We start from the raw sequence: 19489 nt of genomic DNA, 5'->3' as shown, positions 1-19489 counted from the left end.
CAAAACAGTAAAGAATAGAACACGATAGATACAAACACCAAAACAAATCAGAATTTTTACAACATAAATTGTAAATTGTTGGCACCAACACCGAATAGGCACAGAAAAAAAGATGTGACCTCGAATTGGAAGATTGAAGCTATTATCAAGAAACATCCATAAAAGTCCTAGCCACTCTACAGGATTAATATAAAAAACATGTAAGAGGGATAATACATGCCTTCAATGCAGTACTTCCCCAAATGATGATGCGGTAATTAATCATTCAACCTAGACGCTTATTTCTTCCACTAAACATGTAAAGGATATAACTTAGGCTGTAAACGAGTCTATGTACCCAAACTATCTATCAAATTATAAACAATTCACTAAGACAAACCATAAGTACAGGAAAATAATTACCTTGGAATTAGTCAATTAAATGATAAATTATTATATACAGCATTATTTACAGCAAATGCACAATTAAACAGGGATGCAATGTGTATTAGGAATGATTTGATCGATGAACTGGTTTAAAAGGGTCAAGTCAGCAAATTGGAGCCAATCTGGCGGGAACCTTTTCCCTATCGGAATCCACAATCGAGCCCGCCGCAACAATTCGAACAATCCTCTTGAACGCAAAATGCAAGCAATTCGAGAGCATAATCCACGACAGCACCTGATACACGAAATCGAACGCAGGGTCCGGCACCGAAGACGAAGGTTCATCCCAATTGTGCCCACTCCCAAATCTATTAAAATTCCAACCACCACCGCTACCACCGAACCCACCACCGCCGCCAAAAGGACCGTCTCCGCCGTCACCGAAGAGGAATCCCTCGTCACCGGCGTCCCCGGAGTCGTCTCCTGATAATCTGCGTTTGGTTCGTTGTTTTCTCCGGAGGAGCGTCCGGCGTCTTAGCCTGTAGGTAGTAGGCTTGACCGGCGGCGGCGCGACGGCGTCGTAAGTCTGAATCATGGCGGAGATCTGATCGGCGAGGGAAAAGTTACAGGTGGATTGGCAGGCGCGAAGGACGCCGAGGCCTTTGGCGGTGGTTACTGCGACGGTGTCGGCGACCATCATCACGGTGATCATCGTGAATTTCACGCAACTGGGTCTGGGGATCTGAGAAACTATTTGTTTCTTTGAGTTGAGATGAGAAAAAGAATAGAAAATTGAAATGGGTTTTCTCGTGTCGTGGGATATTATGGAGACTGCACGTAACGCTAGCGTGTCACTTTGATTTGACCACTAGATTTAGATTTAGATTGCCACGTGTTCTTTTTCGGAAAACACACTGGTGGTGGTGTACCCAATTCAAGCACGGGTTGGGCTTCTGGGCCTTTTGACATCAGCCATGTTGGGCCGAGATCTGTGAAATAGCCCAGAGTACTATGGGAATCACCATCTGGTTCCTTTTTGGACTAAAAAGGTACTTGTTTCTAAAGCCCACTTGATTTTCAGCTCCATGGAAAGAAAGTAAGTGATACTACAGATCTCTCAAGGCAAATTTATTTTCATGGGGATACACTACATGGTTTATTTATTTATTTTTACTAATTTCTTTCGTACTGTTTCTATTTTTTCCACTTATTTTACATGGTGCTTAATTGCTTATGCTCTCGTAAGCTTGCGGTTACATTGAAAATAACATTTTGGGAACACGGGTAATATTACTTGAATTGCCATAGTACTATCTTGATAATGGTCAAAATAGTAATAAGTATTGCGCTTGGCATATCTTGTGCTAAAGTTTTTTTTTTTTTTTTTTGCCTTTTGCTGTTAACAAAAAAAATATTTTGGTAATGGTTGGATGGATAAAGTTTAATGATGAAAACATTCATAATAATGAGTACTATTAATGCGCATGGAAATAATAATAAACAAACTGTATGAAATAATTCATATACTTATGGAATCAAGTTAAACAACTCTTCCATGAATTAAAAATTTCAAACTTATTGAAAAAAATTGGAAAACAATTATAAAAAACACAAGAAAATATTTAAGATATAAGATTGTTGTTTCTGTCACAAATGAATTGAACACTTATCCTTACATTGAAGGGTCTTCTACTGTACCGAAGGATTTTTTATTATGCCAAAGGGTTTTCTCTGGTGGCTCCTTTGTTTGTGGATGATGCATATAGTGAATATCCGAGAATGAATCAATTCTCTTACTTGGGGTTCACCCCTTTTTATACTAGCCTTACTAGGCGTGAGGTCTATAGACCTGCACGTCTTGACTACCAGTTGAGTAATACATCTCTTAATCATGTTTAGGTATTTCTAATCAAGTAATTATCCTTAAGAAAGTTTATTGGTGATAATTATGGTCAAATGGTACTTGTCATTTGCAAATGTTGAAGGTCGAGACATGTTGTATGAAATATGTGGATGTGCACCAAGAGGATACTCAATTTGGATGAATTAGGTGTCTTCTCGACCTGATCGAATACTTTATCCAATATACTTAACCTCAATAGGATGGTTGCCGAGAGGGTACTAGATTATACCGGAGGGGTTTCAAGTTATAGTCGAGAGGATACTATGTCATGCCGAAGGGGTGTTTTAGGTTCAGGTGGAAAGGATACTAGGTCGTACTAGCATAATTACAATACACAATAATATTTTTTAAATGTTTCTACATCATATGAAAAAAAAACTTATTCATATACACAAAAAAATAACATAACATTGATTATATTATTAAAAAATAAGATGTATTGTGATATTTGCAAGATTCTTTTGCATATTGTCTTCAATTATGATCTTTAAGTCACTATGGAGAGATTTTTTTATTTACAAAATATTGTTTTGAATTCTTGTCATTCATTGAGAGATTTCTTCCAATAAGGTATTTTTATCCTTTTCACTATTGTTATATTCCTTTTTTTTTTTTCTTTCTATATTCTACATTTTAATTTTCTTGCCTTTTTTTATTTTGTCAGAAATTCTAGTGTGTCATTACCTAAATTCTATTTTATAGTAGACAGTAGTAATCTCTATTGTCTCTAAGGACTTAGATAATTATTCCTGAGCATATTTTATAGACAAACGCTACAAATTTATCAGGATTTTTTTTTTCCGGAATCAGGATGTCTTTTCTTGCGTACCTACCCCATTGTTTATTTTGGTGGAAATAGAATAAATGAAAATAAGAAAAAGGAAAATAGGATAGACATACTAAATTTTCGTAATTTATTTGAGAGAAGAAATTGGAAAAAAAAAGGTAAGACATTTTGATGAGACTCACAAAAACACTCTTTTCCTCTAAATTGGAATGAAATAGGAGGGAAAAGAAAAAGATCAGACCTGCTTTTAACCAGAGCGAGTACTATGCTGCTCAAGTTTTCTATTGAATATATGATATCTAATTATTCAAAACATCTTATGAGATTATTTTTTTCAGACGAGGTTTATATTTTATTACTTGCAGAATTCCTTTCTATAGGTGATCAGTGGCGAGAGAGAAGGAAAAAAGAGAGGATCCAGTTAAGATATTCTTGCAAAACATGTATCTGCAACTATTCATTGTTGTATAAAATTCATTAATTTTTTAAATAAAAAATGACTATCAAATATCATTTCAATTAGGTATTGATGTTACTCTCTGGTTATATATTTTTAATTAATTTCAACAAAATATATCCATTATCATGCTTTATTGTATTCCATCCCCACCAATCCAGTATCTATCTTCCCTTTATGGTGGGCGGCAAATTATTGTCTAAATCGTTATACATGATTTAAGATATTGCAATCAGGCCTCCACACCCAAAGCAACCTTAGCCATGAATGTTTGGTCGGTAATTTACTAAATCCGTGGTGGGTCATAACATATACAAATGTCCATTTTTTTCTGTTGTATATCCACAAAGAGTCATACCCATAAAACATTCAACAAATGAACAAAGAGATACATATAAATAGAAGGAAAAAAAAGTGAGATAACATAGATAATGTGACGGAAAATGGAAGAGAAAAATGAATTGTAAAAATATATTATAAGAAATTTGAGTACGATTATAATCACTCCTATAGAAATGTGCACTTTTATTGATTTTATTGACCCTTAACATCCTGGGGCCCTCCCAAGACAACTGGACAAGCGATAGCCTTGTATTTGGTTACATTCATTGGGAACTTATTATAGAATATCTCAAAAGTCACTTTTTTTAAGTATTCAGCCTGTTTGACTTCGTGTTTAATCAAAGATTGAAGATATTTACCGAAGAAAGCAGAAAGAAAAGTTGAAGATCAATTTATTCAAAGCCAACCACTAACCACAAACGAATTGCAACCACAGAAATAAGTTATTTAATTCTCTATAATAGTAGTTGTTAAATACCGACCTCGTATGACAATAATTGCTCTTTTATTGTTCTTGTTTCAATTAATTTTGTCACTTCTTGTTTTACAATGTCTTGATATTAAATACTCTAATTGGTAATACATCTGTTTATACGCAAATTCTGGTCTATTGAAATTAATATATAGATTTTGCTATCTAATCAGTAACTATGCCCCCAAAAGTTAGGGGTCGTATGGTCATAATGACGTATAATCACCTTTCCTTTTCCAAAATACCCCCTTGTTCTGTATCTTATGGTGGCCAAAGAGAGGGTAAGAATGGTAAAGCCACCCCACCCTACGTTACTAAGTTACAATTACAAGAAGTCACATCGATCTAGTTATAGTGATTGCGCTTGTGACTTTGCAACTTGGTACTGTATCGTGGTATAGAGTGTATAGCTTCCAAGGAATCATCTCTCGGTTCCTCAGGCTCTGATAAGCCTTAGAATTTGCTGGTGCTGATTAAAAATCATAGGCATGTATATAACTTGTTCTTTTACTTCCTTAAATTCTTCCGTTTCATATATTATCATGAAAAAACTGCAACTGATATATCAGATATACATAACTTATTTTCTCACGATCAAATAACTACTAAAACTAAAAACTGTATTCTATTAGTTTTCTGTTTGTGAAATAGATGTGAAAAAAGTGATGAGGTTGAAGGTCCTTTGCTAGCAGGTTATAAATGTTTGCATTTTTATTAGAATAATAAGTTAGAAACTTCAAGTATGTATAACCAGTAACTCTATGATTGGAATGCAGTTACCATGGTCCTTTTTCCATCTTTTGTGAATGGATTGGTAAGAACTGTGTCAATCAAGAAGGAGAAGAATTGTCAAAGGGAGGACGGAAGAAAAGCTGTGGAAGAATTGGCAAAGGAAGCAAGGAAGAATGAATTGCTATTGAGTTCATCTGGAGTTGTGAAGTCAACCAAGGCCAACAATTTTGTTTCTGTGTTCACTAATAGGGGCCAGAAAGGAGTCAATCAGGATCGTCTTCTTGTTTGGGAGGTAAGCCAACACCTTTTTCAAGCCTTTAGGAGTTAGCTTAGTGTAGGAATTATCATAATGTTATACTTTGTTGGTTGTTGATGATGCTAGGAATTTGGTTGCCAACAAGACATGATGTTCTGTGGAGTTTTTGATGGGCATGGTCCATGGGGACACTTTGTAGCCAAAAGGGTCAGGAAACTAGTACCAGCCTTTTTGCTCTGCAATTGGCAGGAAAATCTGGCTACAACATCACTTGACCTGGATTTTAAGATGGAAGCAGACAAAAATATCCATGGATTTGACATATGGAAACAATCTTACATAAAGACTTGTGCTGCCGTTGATCAGGATTTGAAACAGCACACTGGGATTGATTCCTACCTAAGTGGCACTACAGCATTGACAATTATCAAACAGGTTATCTATATTCATGTGATATGCTATTTTCAAGTTTTGATATGTTTGATTTACTTACTTGAATCATGAAATGTTTTGAGCAATATGTTTCCAACCTTACATATTTTTGTCAACACATCATGCTTCCAATGTTTAAAGTTCATTTTCTTTTGCTTTTTTACTTTATTACCTTTTTCCTTACTGACAAAACAGGCATTAGGAGGATATGGTTAACGAAATATTTATTTCCCGGCTAAAATTTCATAATAATTGATGGAACTTTTTTGGATTTGATGATTATAAAATTCAACATAATCAATTTCATCATCTAAATAGTTGAGAGGATGGAAGAAGTAAAATCAGTGTGTTAATTGATAGTTTTAACTTAATTAAAACTCCTAAACTAAACACTTCCCTCCCACACGTAATTTAATTCAAGATGATAGGGAGTGAAAGAGATTAAGGTAAGTAACTTATTTTTAAAAACTAATTCAGTTATGTTTTTTTTAAATAAAAAAAACACTACTTCAAATAACTACATAACATGCTGGCTTGATAGACATAATTGCTCTTAATTACTCAATTTCAGTGGCCATGCTCTCAACTTGCAGTGCTATACTAGATCTTACTTTGACGTAATAATCAGAAGTGGCCTGAAATGTTTCACTGATGTTTCAGGGAGAATATCTTACTATAGCAAACATAGGTGATTCTAGGGCTGTCTTGGCAGCTACTTCAGATGATGGCACATTAACTCCACATCAGCTTACCACTGACTTCAAGCCAAATTTACCACGTGAGATTTATCTCTCTTTCATACCCACATAAGAAATGATTTTGTTTGTTGAAGAAATATAAGTGAGTCAGGGATGAGCAAATGAATGAAATTGATTTTGAAGTAATGTGATTTATGTTTATAGGTTTTTTAATTTTAAAAACAAATTAATAGTAAAATCTAGTATAAATTTTTTTATCCAATGCAAAAGCAATCTAAAATTACTTAAACTCAAAATCAGTTGTCTAACATGACACCAAATATGTAACATGAATTAAAACACTCAATCAGTCTTTTTTTTTCTGTTGATTTCAGAGGAGGCAGAACGCATAACACAATCCAGAGGGCAGGTATTTTGTATGGAAGATGAACCAGGAGTGTACAGGGTCTGGATGCCAAATGGTAAAACACCAGGACTAGCAATATCTAGAGCTTTTGGAGACCACTGCATGAAGGACTTTGGACTAATCTCCGTGCCAGATGTGACACACAGAAAAATTACCCCCAGGGATCAATTTGTCATCTTGGCAACAGATGGGGTATGCGTCTTTTGTGTTTAATGCAATAACTTCTTGTTTAAAGGACAGGTTTTAATTTAACAGAAGTTATAAGGAAACATATTAAGAAATAGAAACTAAGCCATGGGACAAAGTGGTTAATATGCTGAAATTAAGGTTAAATCATTTAAATAATACCTAGTTTGATTATTGACAAAAATAATTAAGGTCAGACTTTAGTTATTTTCTGGCTAAACTCCAAATTAGCCAGAGTCTCTTTCCTCTAATGAACTGGAGAATTATGACCAACAAAAATATTAAGAAATGGAACAAAATTGGTTCTAGTACCTAATAGTGATCATACTTGATTGGTGTAATAGTAATGGCATTAGAGCGAGTGTACCACTTGGTAAATAAGAATTATGAATGTTTTAAGTAACTGCCTTTTTCATTCTCTCTCAGGTATGGGATGTTATATCCAACCAGGAAGCAGTGAAGATTGTTTCTGCAACGTCACATAAAGAAAAAGCAGCTCAAAGGCTGGTGAAATGTGCCATACATGAATGGAAACGGAAAAAAAGTGGCATTGCTATGGATGATATGTCAGTTATTTGCCTCTTCTTTCACTCTTCCCCCTCCCATCAACTCCCAGCCATCAAAATTGTTGATTAAGAATGTTGGGTGGGTAAACAGTTCATCACAGCTTCCTTGTAAGTTGTAACACAGAAATACATATAGACTTGTATATAAACTTATCAATTAAAATGACATTTGTGGTTGAGTCTATAAGACTGTAAAATCTATCTTCGTAACCATGCATATAGGCACAAGCATTTTGTGTGTATTAAGAACTTTTTTTTGACTGACTGATCATGCTGAAAGTGGAGCATCAGAAAACATCTACAGGGGAGCATAATCAATCAATTTAAACAAAACCATCCTCAAACTAAACAAAGTCTCGAAGTTCTTCATTTTAGACTACTGAGTGAATATACAAGCACTCAAATTATGGGCCAATCCACAGAAATGGCTAAAGACTACCTTCACTAATTCTGAGATGATGTTTAAAAAGAGAAAATCACATGCACCACTCAGGATCTGCTACAGTCCTTGGTTGTGGGTCAAGTGTCCCATCCCAAAACCTTGCCATTTTGATTACCACATCGAAGGTTTTACAAAGCTGAATAGTAAGAACTCACTCATAAATAAACTAGAGAAGACTTATATAGGCCAATCAAATTCAATTAATTGTGGATGTTACCCATGTGAAAGGCAGAATAAAAAATAAAATAATATAAAATTCAGGGACTATATTGCACAATATAAAATATGAGAACTGAAAACATATTTATCCTATTTTCTATTTAAAAATAGAAATTATAATTAATTAAAATATTTATTTAGATTACGAATATTCACTTAACATATATTTTATTTAGAAAAAAAAACTTAACATAAATTTTATTACGCTTTAAATATCTATAATATATCAAGTAAATCTAAAATAATTAAAAAGTTAATTTTGAGAGTTAAGTTATATAGGCGAGAAATTAGACAAATGTGGAAAAAATAAATAAGCTCACCTACAGGAGCACTGCAGCAGAATATACCTGTTTTTTTTTCCTTCATTTTTCTCTTTCTCTCTCTTATTTTTTTTGCTAAATAGAGTGTAAATGAATTGTAAAGGTTTCATTAAAATACAGATAATATCTTTTTTACTGCATACAGATAATATTTTAATTACCTCTGGATCCGATGAATTGAAGATTAATGACAAGGAATGTTAGTAATAATTAAAAAAAATGATTGAGTAATAGAAATGATGAAGCGTACCGGTACAGCGAATGTGAGGTGTGGGTGCATCAAGTGGGCACACTTGTGCAGAATAAAAAGGGTGCGTGCGTTCTTATTTGTTGGTTGCTCCAACCATTAACCAATCAGTGCAAGAGAATCGCCCTCCATCTTCTTTCTTCTTCAATTCATTCCGATGGCGATTCCGTTGCCCTCTCTCGATCTCACTCACCACTCCGATTTCGAACCCTTAGTCTCCCCAGACGGTTACATCTCCATTTGCGGCTACGGTTCCCTCCTCTCCGGTAACTATATCTTTACTACGTACTCTTTATTTGTCCCTAGCCTATGTGAATGAATGTCACTGTCCTTATTGTAAATATTTGACACAGAGACAAGTGCCAGAACCACTTTCCCCGACCTCGTCAACTTCCGAATCGCCCGGTTAACTGGTTTCCGCCGTCTCTTCAACTCCGTCGGACGCATCTTTTTCACTCACCGTGTTGCCAATATCAAAACTCAGGTCTTCTTTTCTTTTCCCTGCCTTAAATAAAATTATATTAAATATATAAGATGAGCTGGATGGTTATATTAAAGAGAACAAAGATCTGTCTCTCTCACCAAGAAAATTAACATTCTCATATTACATTTGATAAAAAAATAAAAATAAAATTATACAACTTTACATTTTCCTTTCTATTGCCCTTTTTTTTTTACTGTTCTATTTAATTATTTAATTAGATTAATCACAACTAGTGTAGAATTTTAAAAAGAAAATTTAGAAGAGATACAGTATTACTAATCTAAAAAAATGTGAAGAGGAGTTTTCGTATGTCAATAATTGGTTGTTGAATGTCTGCATTTAATGGGTTTGTTTGCTTCCAGGAAATTGCTGGCCTTTCTGTTGAACCATGTGATGGTGAATTCGTTGTTGTAGCTGTTTTTGAGATAAAGAACACAGAGGTACTAGTACTACTGTCTGTCAATTACTACTTGCGAACCTATTTTTTAAGATTTAACTGATCAATTGGACTTTATTTTCTTTCAACGGATTCAGATTCCAGCATTTATTGAAAGGGAGCGCGAATATCGTTTTTTAGCTGTGAGTTGTTAATTAATTTGCTTATATATGCTTTTGTTCCCGTGATAAATGTAATGTAATATCCAATTTGACACCTGCTTCAAGAGTTCCAAATATAATTTGATATATTTTTATTTTTTTTTGTCCCTAATAGGTTGTCCCTGAAACACTAGATGGGAAGCCCTTTATCAATCCAGCAGTATGTTATTCAAATGTTATTTTTAGCGTTTATCTTGTTTTTTAGTTTAGTAACTTTTATTTTTGCTAGATTTATTCGTAACGTATGTATGGTGTTAATTGTTAAACGCAGGTTCTCTGTGCTTCTTACACTGATGAGGAATTCTTTAAATTTAGATGCAGTGGTAATGTTACAGCATCCAAGTTTATATTCTGTCAGAAAATATTAGGTTATGCAAAAACACTGAACTGCCTTACGCTTAGGGTTTTAAGAGTAAGAAATGAAATGGATTGTCTCTTCTTTTTTAAATTTTACTGGTAACTCATACAACATACTTTTTGTTGTTGTTGAAAATACAACATACTTCTTTTGCAACTAACTTGTAACATTTCCCATGTTATCCGTATTGCTTCCAATATAGTTATCCTATCAGTTTATTATTTATTTATATATAAAAGAGTGTTAACAATATATTCTTTAACACCACCTTAAAGGACATATGTGATATTTTGATCACTATACCATCCTTTCCATTGAACCGTGCTCTCCTTCTAATTGTCTTAAAATTGAAAAAGTAAAATTTGTATTTGTTAATTGAAAAATTTATCTTGATGTAAATGTATAATTAAGAAGTTAATAAGGTCGACTTGGTATGCAGCAGAAGAGAAGGAATGAGAAATCATAAGTTCGATTGTTCTCATTAACAAAACCTACAACTAACGCTGATTGATAAATAAAATATAAATATAAATCCCAATTAATTTAAACATCTTAATCATATTTATCAATTTAAAATTAAACTAACTAGAAAAAGTTATAAGGGCATGTCAATTATATCTTCGACATGAGAATGCAAATTTGGAATTATCAAAGAGAGGCTGTCATAATTACCTCCTAGTAGCATTGGTTCCTTGTTAAGGTTTCTTAATATTTCATTATTACTTTGAGCTAATAAGAAGCCAGCATTGTATTGAGTTTGCATCACATCAAACTAGATTAATTGAGATGTTACAGGGTGAAACTTACTCTGCCTCGTATCAGCGTGTGAGTTTTTATCTTTTCTCCTCCTCCTATATTTACATACCATATGTCTGTGACCTTTTTTTAACAGAGGGCAGGGAAAAATATTTTGAACAATACGGAGAATATAAGATCCATAAGATTTGGCGGGATGATGTTTTCCCATGCCGTGTTTATCTTCGTCACTGGTAAGTAGCCTGTCATATTAATTAATTAATAACACTAAAGTCATTGCTTATGAGGTCTTATGTTTTATTTATTTATGGATTCGAAATACTTAAATGAAAGTGTTATATTAGCCTCTTGTGTTTTAACGTATCAGTTAATAGATAAACTATTACTGTATTTGCACACAAACATTTTTTTTTTCTGGGGCACTGGGTTAGATCATTGTCTAGCATGTATATTAATCCTTTATGTATCAAACCATATGTTTGTCACAATACTATATCATTGCTAGTGCAGTATATGTTATATTTAAGAGAGGCATATAATTATTTTCTGTTAAATGACGTTTAACACTAATGTAATTTGACATGTATTTATAAAATTAACGGATGGTATTGAATTGTTGCAGTGTCCTGGCTGCAAAAAGCCTTGGCGATGAAGTCCACAATAACTTTTTGGATCATACTTTCCTTGCTGACCGTAAAACGACCATACGTCAGTACTTTGAAAAAGTGGGTACAAGCATCTTGGAAGAAGAGCCACCTGAGTCTTTGAAAACCCGTTATGGTGGTTGATTGATGTCATCAGAGAGTCGATACTCGATACAGTTCTCAATTCGCCATTTCTGAATTTGGCTGTTCCAATTATTTCTTATTATAGCATCTGCCATCTGGATTGAAGATTGAAGAGTCACTGTGGCGAACGTTGAATGGCGGTGACAAGTAGTAGTTGTTAGAAAACCAACAAAGCAGATTTCTATTTTCTAGGATGAAGATATATTAATAAATTAATAGGGCCAGCAAATGTTTAGAATAATATTTATATATTGTGAATAAATTGCTGGTAACAGTGCCCGTTCAACAAATATTTATAGAAAAATGTTTGATTGCAATATTTTTCCTCTACCTCCTATTATATCTATTGTAATGTAATAGTATATTAAATCATTTGACATGAAAAGAAAGAAAAGAGATAAAAAAAAAACTACATTATAGTTCGGGCAAAAGAAAGTGTAATAAAAAACTGTGACAAAGTATTTTTTATATATAATTATACAACAAACATAATGATAAAAATTGTTGTAACCCTTTTATGAAGGTAGATAAATATAAATTAAATTTATTTTTTTATACTCAATATTTTCTATTTATTAATGTAATTAACATAATATAATCAAAATACAATTTGTACAAATAAATTATATAGCTTAACATTTAACTCTTCAACAATTTCCAGACTAACTTATTAATCTAATAATTCAAAAGTTCACGTAATGCTAACAAAAACTAAAATACAATACATGGTTTTTATTTTGATTATTTAAAAGACTCATTTATATATAGCATCATAAATATTTAAAGAATCAAATTATTGGCGGGTAAATTTTTAGAATAGTCCAATCATTTGAGTGAATTTTTATACTGTATACATTAAAATATATACTTTTAATTTTAATTATAATAACCTTCTATTTAATATTTATTAAAAAAAAACATTGAATAATCAATTACACTACATAAAAAATTCAAAACAGAATTCAAATTTGCACATGTAAGAATTCTAGTTCTATGAAATGACTGAAACGTCCCATTGCAAGTCCCACATCGGACATTTCATAAGCTAAAGAGTGGGGAGCTGTCTATAAAATAAACCAAAGCAGGTACAAACGACCGAGAAATTCTTTCCGTATCACATACGAGGAAAATGAGATCTCCAATTCAGGCATTATTTTAGAAATTTCCAACTGCTGAAAGTTGAAACTAAGATTTTACGGTCTCTTCTGTATTAATTGAAAGGGCGTCCCACTATTAGAGGGACACACTCCCTCTGCATTTGTGTGGAAGATGTTATGAAGAACAAACTCAACAGAGAAAAACCTTACTCAGTGAAAGGCAGTTAAGGTTAAAAAGATTAATGAATTAAGGCTACAATAGGTATATGATTGTCTATTTATTAGGAGTTTTGGGATTTAAAGTTGAAACAAACAAAATAACGTTGCAAGTCCCACATCAGATGTTTTGTAAACTGAAGAGTGGGGAGCTGAATATAAATAAAGCACAGCAGGTATGTTGAAACCAACCTGTCCTGTCAGGGGGTGAAAGGCGACTCGTCAATGATCGTTTAGTGACGGTGGGTCGCGCCAACACCTATTATTTCGAACACACAATACACGACGGGTGAGTCCTGCCCTACTTTGGTTAGGGTTTGCCCGTCAATTTTTGGAAGCTTCTCCTCTCAGGAGAGGCTCTATACCAGTTCTAGAATTTTTGGAAATTATTTTTGGGGTGTTCATTTGTCCTTATATAATTGGTACGAAAACACTTCATTCATATGGCGAAGATTAACAACAAAATAATAGTGACATTACAAATTATTGATTCTTTAATCATTTTGTGGTGATTTAATTTATTCTTCATTTTGTATTTGCTTGAATTTTTGTACTTGGTATTCTATTTCACATTTATATCCTTCTCTAGTTGTTGGATTAATGGTTGGATCATCTTCCTATATGTGGGCATGTAATGATCATTTATCATCGTTCTTGAAAGTCTGAGCTTGCTATACAGCTGTCTAGGTGTTTCATATAGTTTGACATGTTCCTCAATGGAGTTTGAACTAGAGTCATCTGACGAAGGTGCGGAGATAATATGCATGATTTTACCTGGGGGATAAAAACGATAGCTATCTACATTGTGAGATGGTGTGATTGAATTGCTGCCTTGTGCAGCATCAATAAGCTGATTCTCTTCTTCAGTTATCTCTTTTTCTACAGCTGCCTCTTCTACCTGCGCCCGGATGTTCAGGATATAATTCTGTTTTTCAAGTTCCTTCTCCAGCTCATACCACAATTTTCCTTCAGCAATGTCATTTACCACAGAAGAGGTAATGTGCTTGTTAACATCAAGGAGTTGCTATTCTTCATTTATGGCATCAAGTCCAGATTTTTCACTTGAGGATAATAGATGCATTAGGATTGCTGCAAATGCAGTGGATCAGCTGTCCCTTATGTATAGCTGGATAGCTGCTCTGTAAGTGCAAACTCTGGCCAGTAACCTCTCTTATATTCCTGAAGAGCACTTTGTACTCTAAATGTCAAATGCAGACAAAGAAGCTTGAAATTACCTGGGTGCCACTGGTCGCAGGCCGTACAATAGCACTTGCACCAGCTACCTTGTCTTTTGCAACAGATATGGATTTTAAGTGAGATCCAAGTGCAGTTGCTGAGTGGTGGACGACTTTCAGAACTTTTGTATGCTCCACCTGATCCCATAAATCACTCAACCAAGATGACGCAGCGACCTAACAAAAACTAACTTGAGTAAAGAACAAAACATTATCTAACAAATAACATTAGAAACAAACTAATTAACAATAATATTTGCCAAAATCATCTAAGGTTGGGAGAACTAGCTAGAGCACCTCAGAGCGAAGATCATCAACAGAGGAAGCTGATAATGTGGGTACCATAAAGTGCTTCCCTGATTCAGCTAACTCCCATGTCATACAAGCAGCTGCAAAAATGACAATAGCGAAAGGTCTTAGCAATAATGGGCAAGACTCCTATATTAGAGAAAATTCAATGCTGTAAAGCAAATTCCGCAAGCAAAAATGTAAAATTATATATCTTCTTTAAGTTTGATTCGAAGAAAATAGATATCCAACTTTAATTTTGCAACTATGAAGTCAAATTAGGCATTTCTACTTATAACAAAATAATACATATCACGCTAAATAGATATCTAAATCTGATGCTTGTATGTCAAAACAATAGTGATTGACTGATAAATTTGAAATCTCATATCACAGCCCAAACTGATTAATGATTATAACAATAGCTCCAGCTCATTTCCAACACCAACATTGACCATTATCAAATGAAAGGATAATTCAATGTAATTTGCACGATTATCATTACTCAATTCAATAATAACTTCAAATGTTAAGTTAGTATTATTACATGCCTGGGACAAATGTGACACAGGTGCTGGAAGATAACTCTTTTTGTTCTCTAAGAATATAGGTTAACACTGCTGCAGTACCACCACCAAGTGAGTGTCCAACAATCTGTGGTATGAAAAGGCAAGAATATGATGAGTCGTGTGATTAAATAAAGTACATATAATTTCATTTTAAAAGCAAACATTAAAAAAAGAATATGGCATTCTAGTGAAAAGATAGAAAAAGTAAGAAACGAAAGGAAAAACTGAAGAATTCAGAATACAGGGCTGTAGCACCATAATATTCTTCTAAGAATAATATAGAACAATACCTTGACTTCTGAGTCTGGAGATTCATTGAGAGCCTTAAGTAGTGCAGGAGTGCAGAGTTTTGCAATCCAATGAGCTGCAGCAACCATACCAGAGTGTGCATATCCTAAAACCAAGTTGCTTATCCCTCCGTCATTCAAAATGGAATGGTGAAAGGGAACCCGGGACCAGTTGCGGCTGTCAGTGTGTCGTTTATGATGTGAGTTCCTCGGATCAAGAGAAGGAAACATTTTGACTGAGTATCATGTATAATTGTGAAAGCAGGCTTCAGAAGCTGCAAGATTTCATGACATTAAATCAGTTGTCAGTTACAACTGAGCAATAAAATGATGACACTATGTAAAAACAGTTTAGCAATTAAAACATGGAAGTTAGATAGAAATCAGAAACAAAGGGAAAGAAATAAAAAGAAGCAATGCATATTTAACATGAAAAGTAGAACATGTTTTGTAAAATGTATCAAGTACTATACCCATAAAGAGTAGCTATGGAAATACATCAATAATAGTATTATTTTCAGAAGTAAAACATACGAAAACACTCAAACATGTTTTAAGGCACATAACACCAAAGTTCAAGCCTCACGAATCAGGATTCCAGCAGCATCAAAAAATTAATAGGGGGCATTTGTTTAGGAATGTACACCGATTGCACTAATATAATGCGTGCAAATTTTGTTAGTTTATGAAGAGCATACATACTTGATTATTCATTTTTATCTAATCAAGTTTCAGGGGAAAAATATCAGACATGGATTATGCTAGCTTATGTAGAGCATTTCCTAGGACGTGCATATGAGGCTATTTTAAGCACGGATTTGGTTTGGTATATTCCTGAAAACTAATTTCTACAACAATCACCTATTGATAAAAACATGACCCGGAAATTTATTTCCAAAAAGGGTATTTCTGAAGAAAAAAAATATTGACTAAATTATAATTTTGGTCCTTTGATATGACGTATTAATATTGATATCACACTTATATAAATGGTTAACATAAGATTTATGTGACAAAAGATTAAATAAAATGAAAAATAAAATTTTTTTTAGTAAAAGTTGAATTCATGACCTCTTACATTTAAACATAAGATAATGAATTATTAAAATACTTACTTTTTTTAGTTAATTTAATAAACACTATTTGATATGTATCATTAGTTAAGAGTTATTTTTTAATTATAAAAATTATAAATTAAAATAATATTTAATATGTAATTTTTTTTAATTTTATTTTATATCATTTTATATATTTTTTATTTTAATTTTATCAATTTATAATTAAATTTCATAAATTAATATATAAATTTTTTACACAAATTATTTTGTAAATTTATTTTAATATTCAAATTACTTTTACTCTAATTATATAAATCAATATAATTACATCAATTAATATGTAAATTATACAAATTATGTAAATTATTTTTATTCTAATTATATAAATTAATAAATTTTAATATTTAATTTTTTTTAGGAAACTTACGTTTTAATATTTTCATTTTAACTATAAAAAATTATTGGGTAAATAATTTTTTAATACGAATTATATAAATCAAGATAATTAGATAAAATAATATGTAAATAATTTATATAAATCATTTTATAGAATTTATAAAAATTATGTATATTTGTTTTTATATATAAATAAGAAAAAAATATTTTAATTATAAAAAGTAATAAAATTTTAATTTTTTAGATTATTTAAATATTATTTTAAATTTACATCATTTGTATCAATTACATAGTATAAATAACCTATATATTATTTTATGTATTTTTTAAAAAATTATAATAAAATATTAACATTTTTTTTAACTTATATTAAAATAAATTTTATAATAAAAAATACATGTAAAATTAAATATTAAATATATTGTTTTAATTTATGAATTTTTATAATTAAAAAAAATTAATATCTATTGACTAATTACACATGTAAAATAGTATTTATAAAATTAACTAAACAAAGCAATTATTTTAGGGGTTTATTATTTTGTTTTAAAAAAAGTCATGAGTTTAATTCCTATGAAGATCTTTTTTATTTTTCACTTTATTTAAACCTTTGTCACATAAGGGTCATGTTGACAAGTTATATAAGTGTAACATTAGCATCAATACATCACATCAAAATCAATATTTGACTTTGAACGGTCAATTGATGGAAGTATCAAAATTACTTATTCTAAAAAATAGAAAAATTAATTGTCTTGATTTGGAAATATAAAGACTAAAATTACAATTTTTTCATATATATATATATATATATATAGATCATGGAGGGAGAGTGCATTTAGTAACTAGGGGAGTGTATTTTGAAATTGTCACCACAGGTCCAACCAGCCATATAAAATAAAATTAGACCCATTTTTTATTTTTGCAAGGCCTTTGCTTTGGGTACCAAGTGTTTTTGCTGGGACACCCAGTAACGAAGGTGAAAGGGCTAAAATGCCCTTCACCTTTTGCCTATAAAAAACAAGAGCGACTCGTCGGTACGAATCACTGTTCATGTGATATTTTCATTTTTCTTCTTTCGGTCTTCTACCTGCACTTCTTGTGCCACTATGGTTCTTCTTCTTCCTTTTTCCTGTGTCGTTTCACTCTATTGGTGCTTCTTCTTCTTCCTTCATGCATGTTGGTCCTCTGTTTGTGGTTTTTCTTGCCGGTGGCTCCTGATCCTTTGTTGTTGGCCTTATCATACTTATTTTTTGTGCATTGTGTTGCTACTCCTTCATTGTTGTTGTTGCTTTTCTGAATGAATGATTGTATTGTTTTGGATGTTGTTGATATTGGTTTGATGTTGTGGTTTGAAGCAATGTCGCAAAAAAAATGACATTTTTCTGGAAAAACTCCATACAGATCAACAATTCGTATCGATCATACGGATTGTCAATCCGTTTACACTAAGGGTGTGAGATTTTGCGGGAAAAAAAGGCGCTGCAAAAATGAAAAACCAAACCTCTTATTTGTAACCGAGGGTATTTTCAGCATTTTCAAAAACTGGGTGTCCAAGCAAAAATGTTGGGTGATCCAAGCAGTTGCCTTTTTGCAATTGGCCCCAACTAATGACATATTCACATACCCAGTTCACTTCCGCCAAATTTTCCAAGTTCCAAGACCCACCAACGAAAGAAGGTACCTAACCTTAGCTTTGTGGTTGTGAAGAAGAAGAGCATGGTCTAGTGAGAATCCAGCAGAATCTAAAAATCGGGAAACGATTTCTTGGAGAAAAGCATGCACAAGGTGAGCAACCTCAGAAGCTCTTGTAACTCATCTACAACTTCAGGGCCTTTCAACTCCACACAACCACTTCCACCATACACACTCGCAACTGCCAAATCACCTTGCATGTGTCGTGTCCTGTCCATTCTTCAATCCCTAAAATAGAAATTCAATTCACAATGAGAAATTAGGAAACTGACTTGAACCTGTTTGCGCATGAAGTAATTGATGCCGAAGGCTTTGTCGGCGATTGGCCATTTCCCAATAGTCTCCGAGTAAGTGAACCTCAACATCTCTAATAACGTCGCAATCGATTCCAACATATTGTCAGTGCTTGAGCTGGCTTCACCCTCCACGTTCTCGGTGTTGGAGTACAAGTGTAAGGTGAAATCCCACATCCCCCACATCGAGTAAAAGTTGAACACTATATGAGTAAGAAGAAGACTCATAAAATAACCTTTAGATTTTGGATTAAAAATCAAATTGAGGAGAAGACTTTATGTGTCAAATTTTCTTATGTGATTGTTCATGTCTAATTGGTGTAAGTCATCATCTCGTCTCTCGTTCTCACTCCTCAACTCACTCTCTCAAAGGTTCAGAACTAGTTTTTAAATTCAAATGTGCAAATTGTTTTTGATAAACCAATATGAAATCAAATTAATTTTAAAGAACCAATTCTTAAAATCAATTTTGAATTACTTTAATAACTAAATTGATTATTAAACTCATTTTAAACTACTTTCTTACAAAAAAAATTAAACT

The 19489-nt window shown here is 32.7% G+C and overlaps 3 protein-coding genes and 1 pseudogene across 5 annotated transcripts; 2 read left to right on the top strand and 2 right to left on the bottom strand.

Annotated features, from left to right (window-relative positions):
- Positions 1–332: 332 nt before the first annotated feature.
- On the bottom strand, positions 333–1183 carry LOC114420014. The gene has a single exon (XM_028385854.1). The coding sequence runs from the start codon at positions 1076–1078 to the stop codon at positions 530–532; it is 549 nt and encodes a 182-aa protein (XP_028241655.1). The 5' UTR covers positions 1079–1183; the 3' UTR covers positions 333–529.
- A 3484-nt stretch (positions 1184–4667) lies between these two features.
- On the top strand, positions 4668–7820 carry LOC114420013 (probable protein phosphatase 2C 34). Of its 3 annotated transcripts, none has more exons than XM_028385852.1 (6): positions 4668–4817; positions 5104–5351; positions 5442–5750; positions 6408–6525; positions 6820–7043; positions 7464–7820. In XM_028385852.1, the coding sequence occupies exons 2-6, from the start codon at positions 5109–5111 to the stop codon at positions 7671–7673; spliced, it is 1104 nt and encodes a 367-aa protein (XP_028241653.1). In that variant the 5' UTR covers positions 4668–4817; positions 5104–5108; the 3' UTR covers positions 7674–7820. The 3 variants fall into 3 exon arrangements, with proteins under 3 accessions (XP_028241653.1, XP_028241652.1, XP_028241654.1); XM_028385851.1 differs by having other exon boundaries at positions 4668–4813; positions 7464–7802; XM_028385853.1 differs by lacking the exon at positions 4668–4817 and adding an exon at positions 4910–5019.
- Positions 7821–8850: 1030 nt separating this feature from the next.
- LOC114420011 lies at positions 8851–12144 on the top strand. The gene is made up of 8 exons (XM_028385849.1): positions 8851–9097; positions 9185–9315; positions 9678–9755; positions 9850–9894; positions 10028–10072; positions 10184–10235; positions 11163–11259; positions 11649–12144. Exons 1-8 carry the CDS (start codon positions 8989–8991, stop codon positions 11812–11814), a joined length of 723 nt encoding a protein of 240 aa, XP_028241650.1. The 5' UTR covers positions 8851–8988; the 3' UTR covers positions 11815–12144.
- Positions 12145–13689: 1545 nt separating this feature from the next.
- LOC114420739 lies at positions 13690–19287 on the bottom strand (annotated as a pseudogene).
- Positions 19288–19489: the final 202 nt, after the last annotated feature.

The sequence above is a fragment of the Glycine soja genome, chromosome 7 (genome assembly GCF_004193775.1).
Source record: "Glycine soja cultivar W05 chromosome 7, ASM419377v2, whole genome shotgun sequence".
Lineage (NCBI taxonomy): Eukaryota > Viridiplantae > Streptophyta > Magnoliopsida > Fabales > Fabaceae > Glycine > Glycine soja.
The sequence above is the reverse complement of the archived record's forward strand: the minus strand, read 5'-3'. Positions and strand labels throughout refer to the sequence as shown.

Excerpts from the sequence above, each read along its gene's own strand:
- LOC114420014 (XM_028385854.1), bottom strand. The coding sequence starts at position 1,078 with ATGATCACCGTGATGATGGTCGCCGACACCGTCGCAGTAACCACCGCC.
- LOC114420013 (XM_028385852.1), top strand. The coding sequence starts at position 5,109 with ATGGTCCTTTTTCCATCTTTTGTGAATGGATTGGTAAGAACTGTGTCA. Across the intron at positions 5,352-5,441 it reads ATCGTCTTCTTGTTTGGGAG|GAATTTGGTTGCCAACAAGA; the intron begins GTAAGCCAACAC and ends TGATGATGCTAG. Across the intron at positions 7,044-7,463 it reads TCATCTTGGCAACAGATGGG|GTATGGGATGTTATATCCAA; the intron begins GTATGCGTCTTT and ends ATTCTCTCTCAG.
- LOC114420011 (XM_028385849.1), top strand. The coding sequence starts at position 8,989 with ATGGCGATTCCGTTGCCCTCTCTCGATCTCACTCACCACTCCGATTTC. Across the intron at positions 9,895-10,027 it reads GCGAATATCGTTTTTTAGCT|GTTGTCCCTGAAACACTAGA; the intron begins GTGAGTTGTTAA and ends TGTCCCTAATAG. Across the intron at positions 10,236-11,162 it reads CTTTAAATTTAGATGCAGTG|AGGGCAGGGAAAAATATTTT; the intron begins GTAATGTTACAG and ends TTTTTTTAACAG.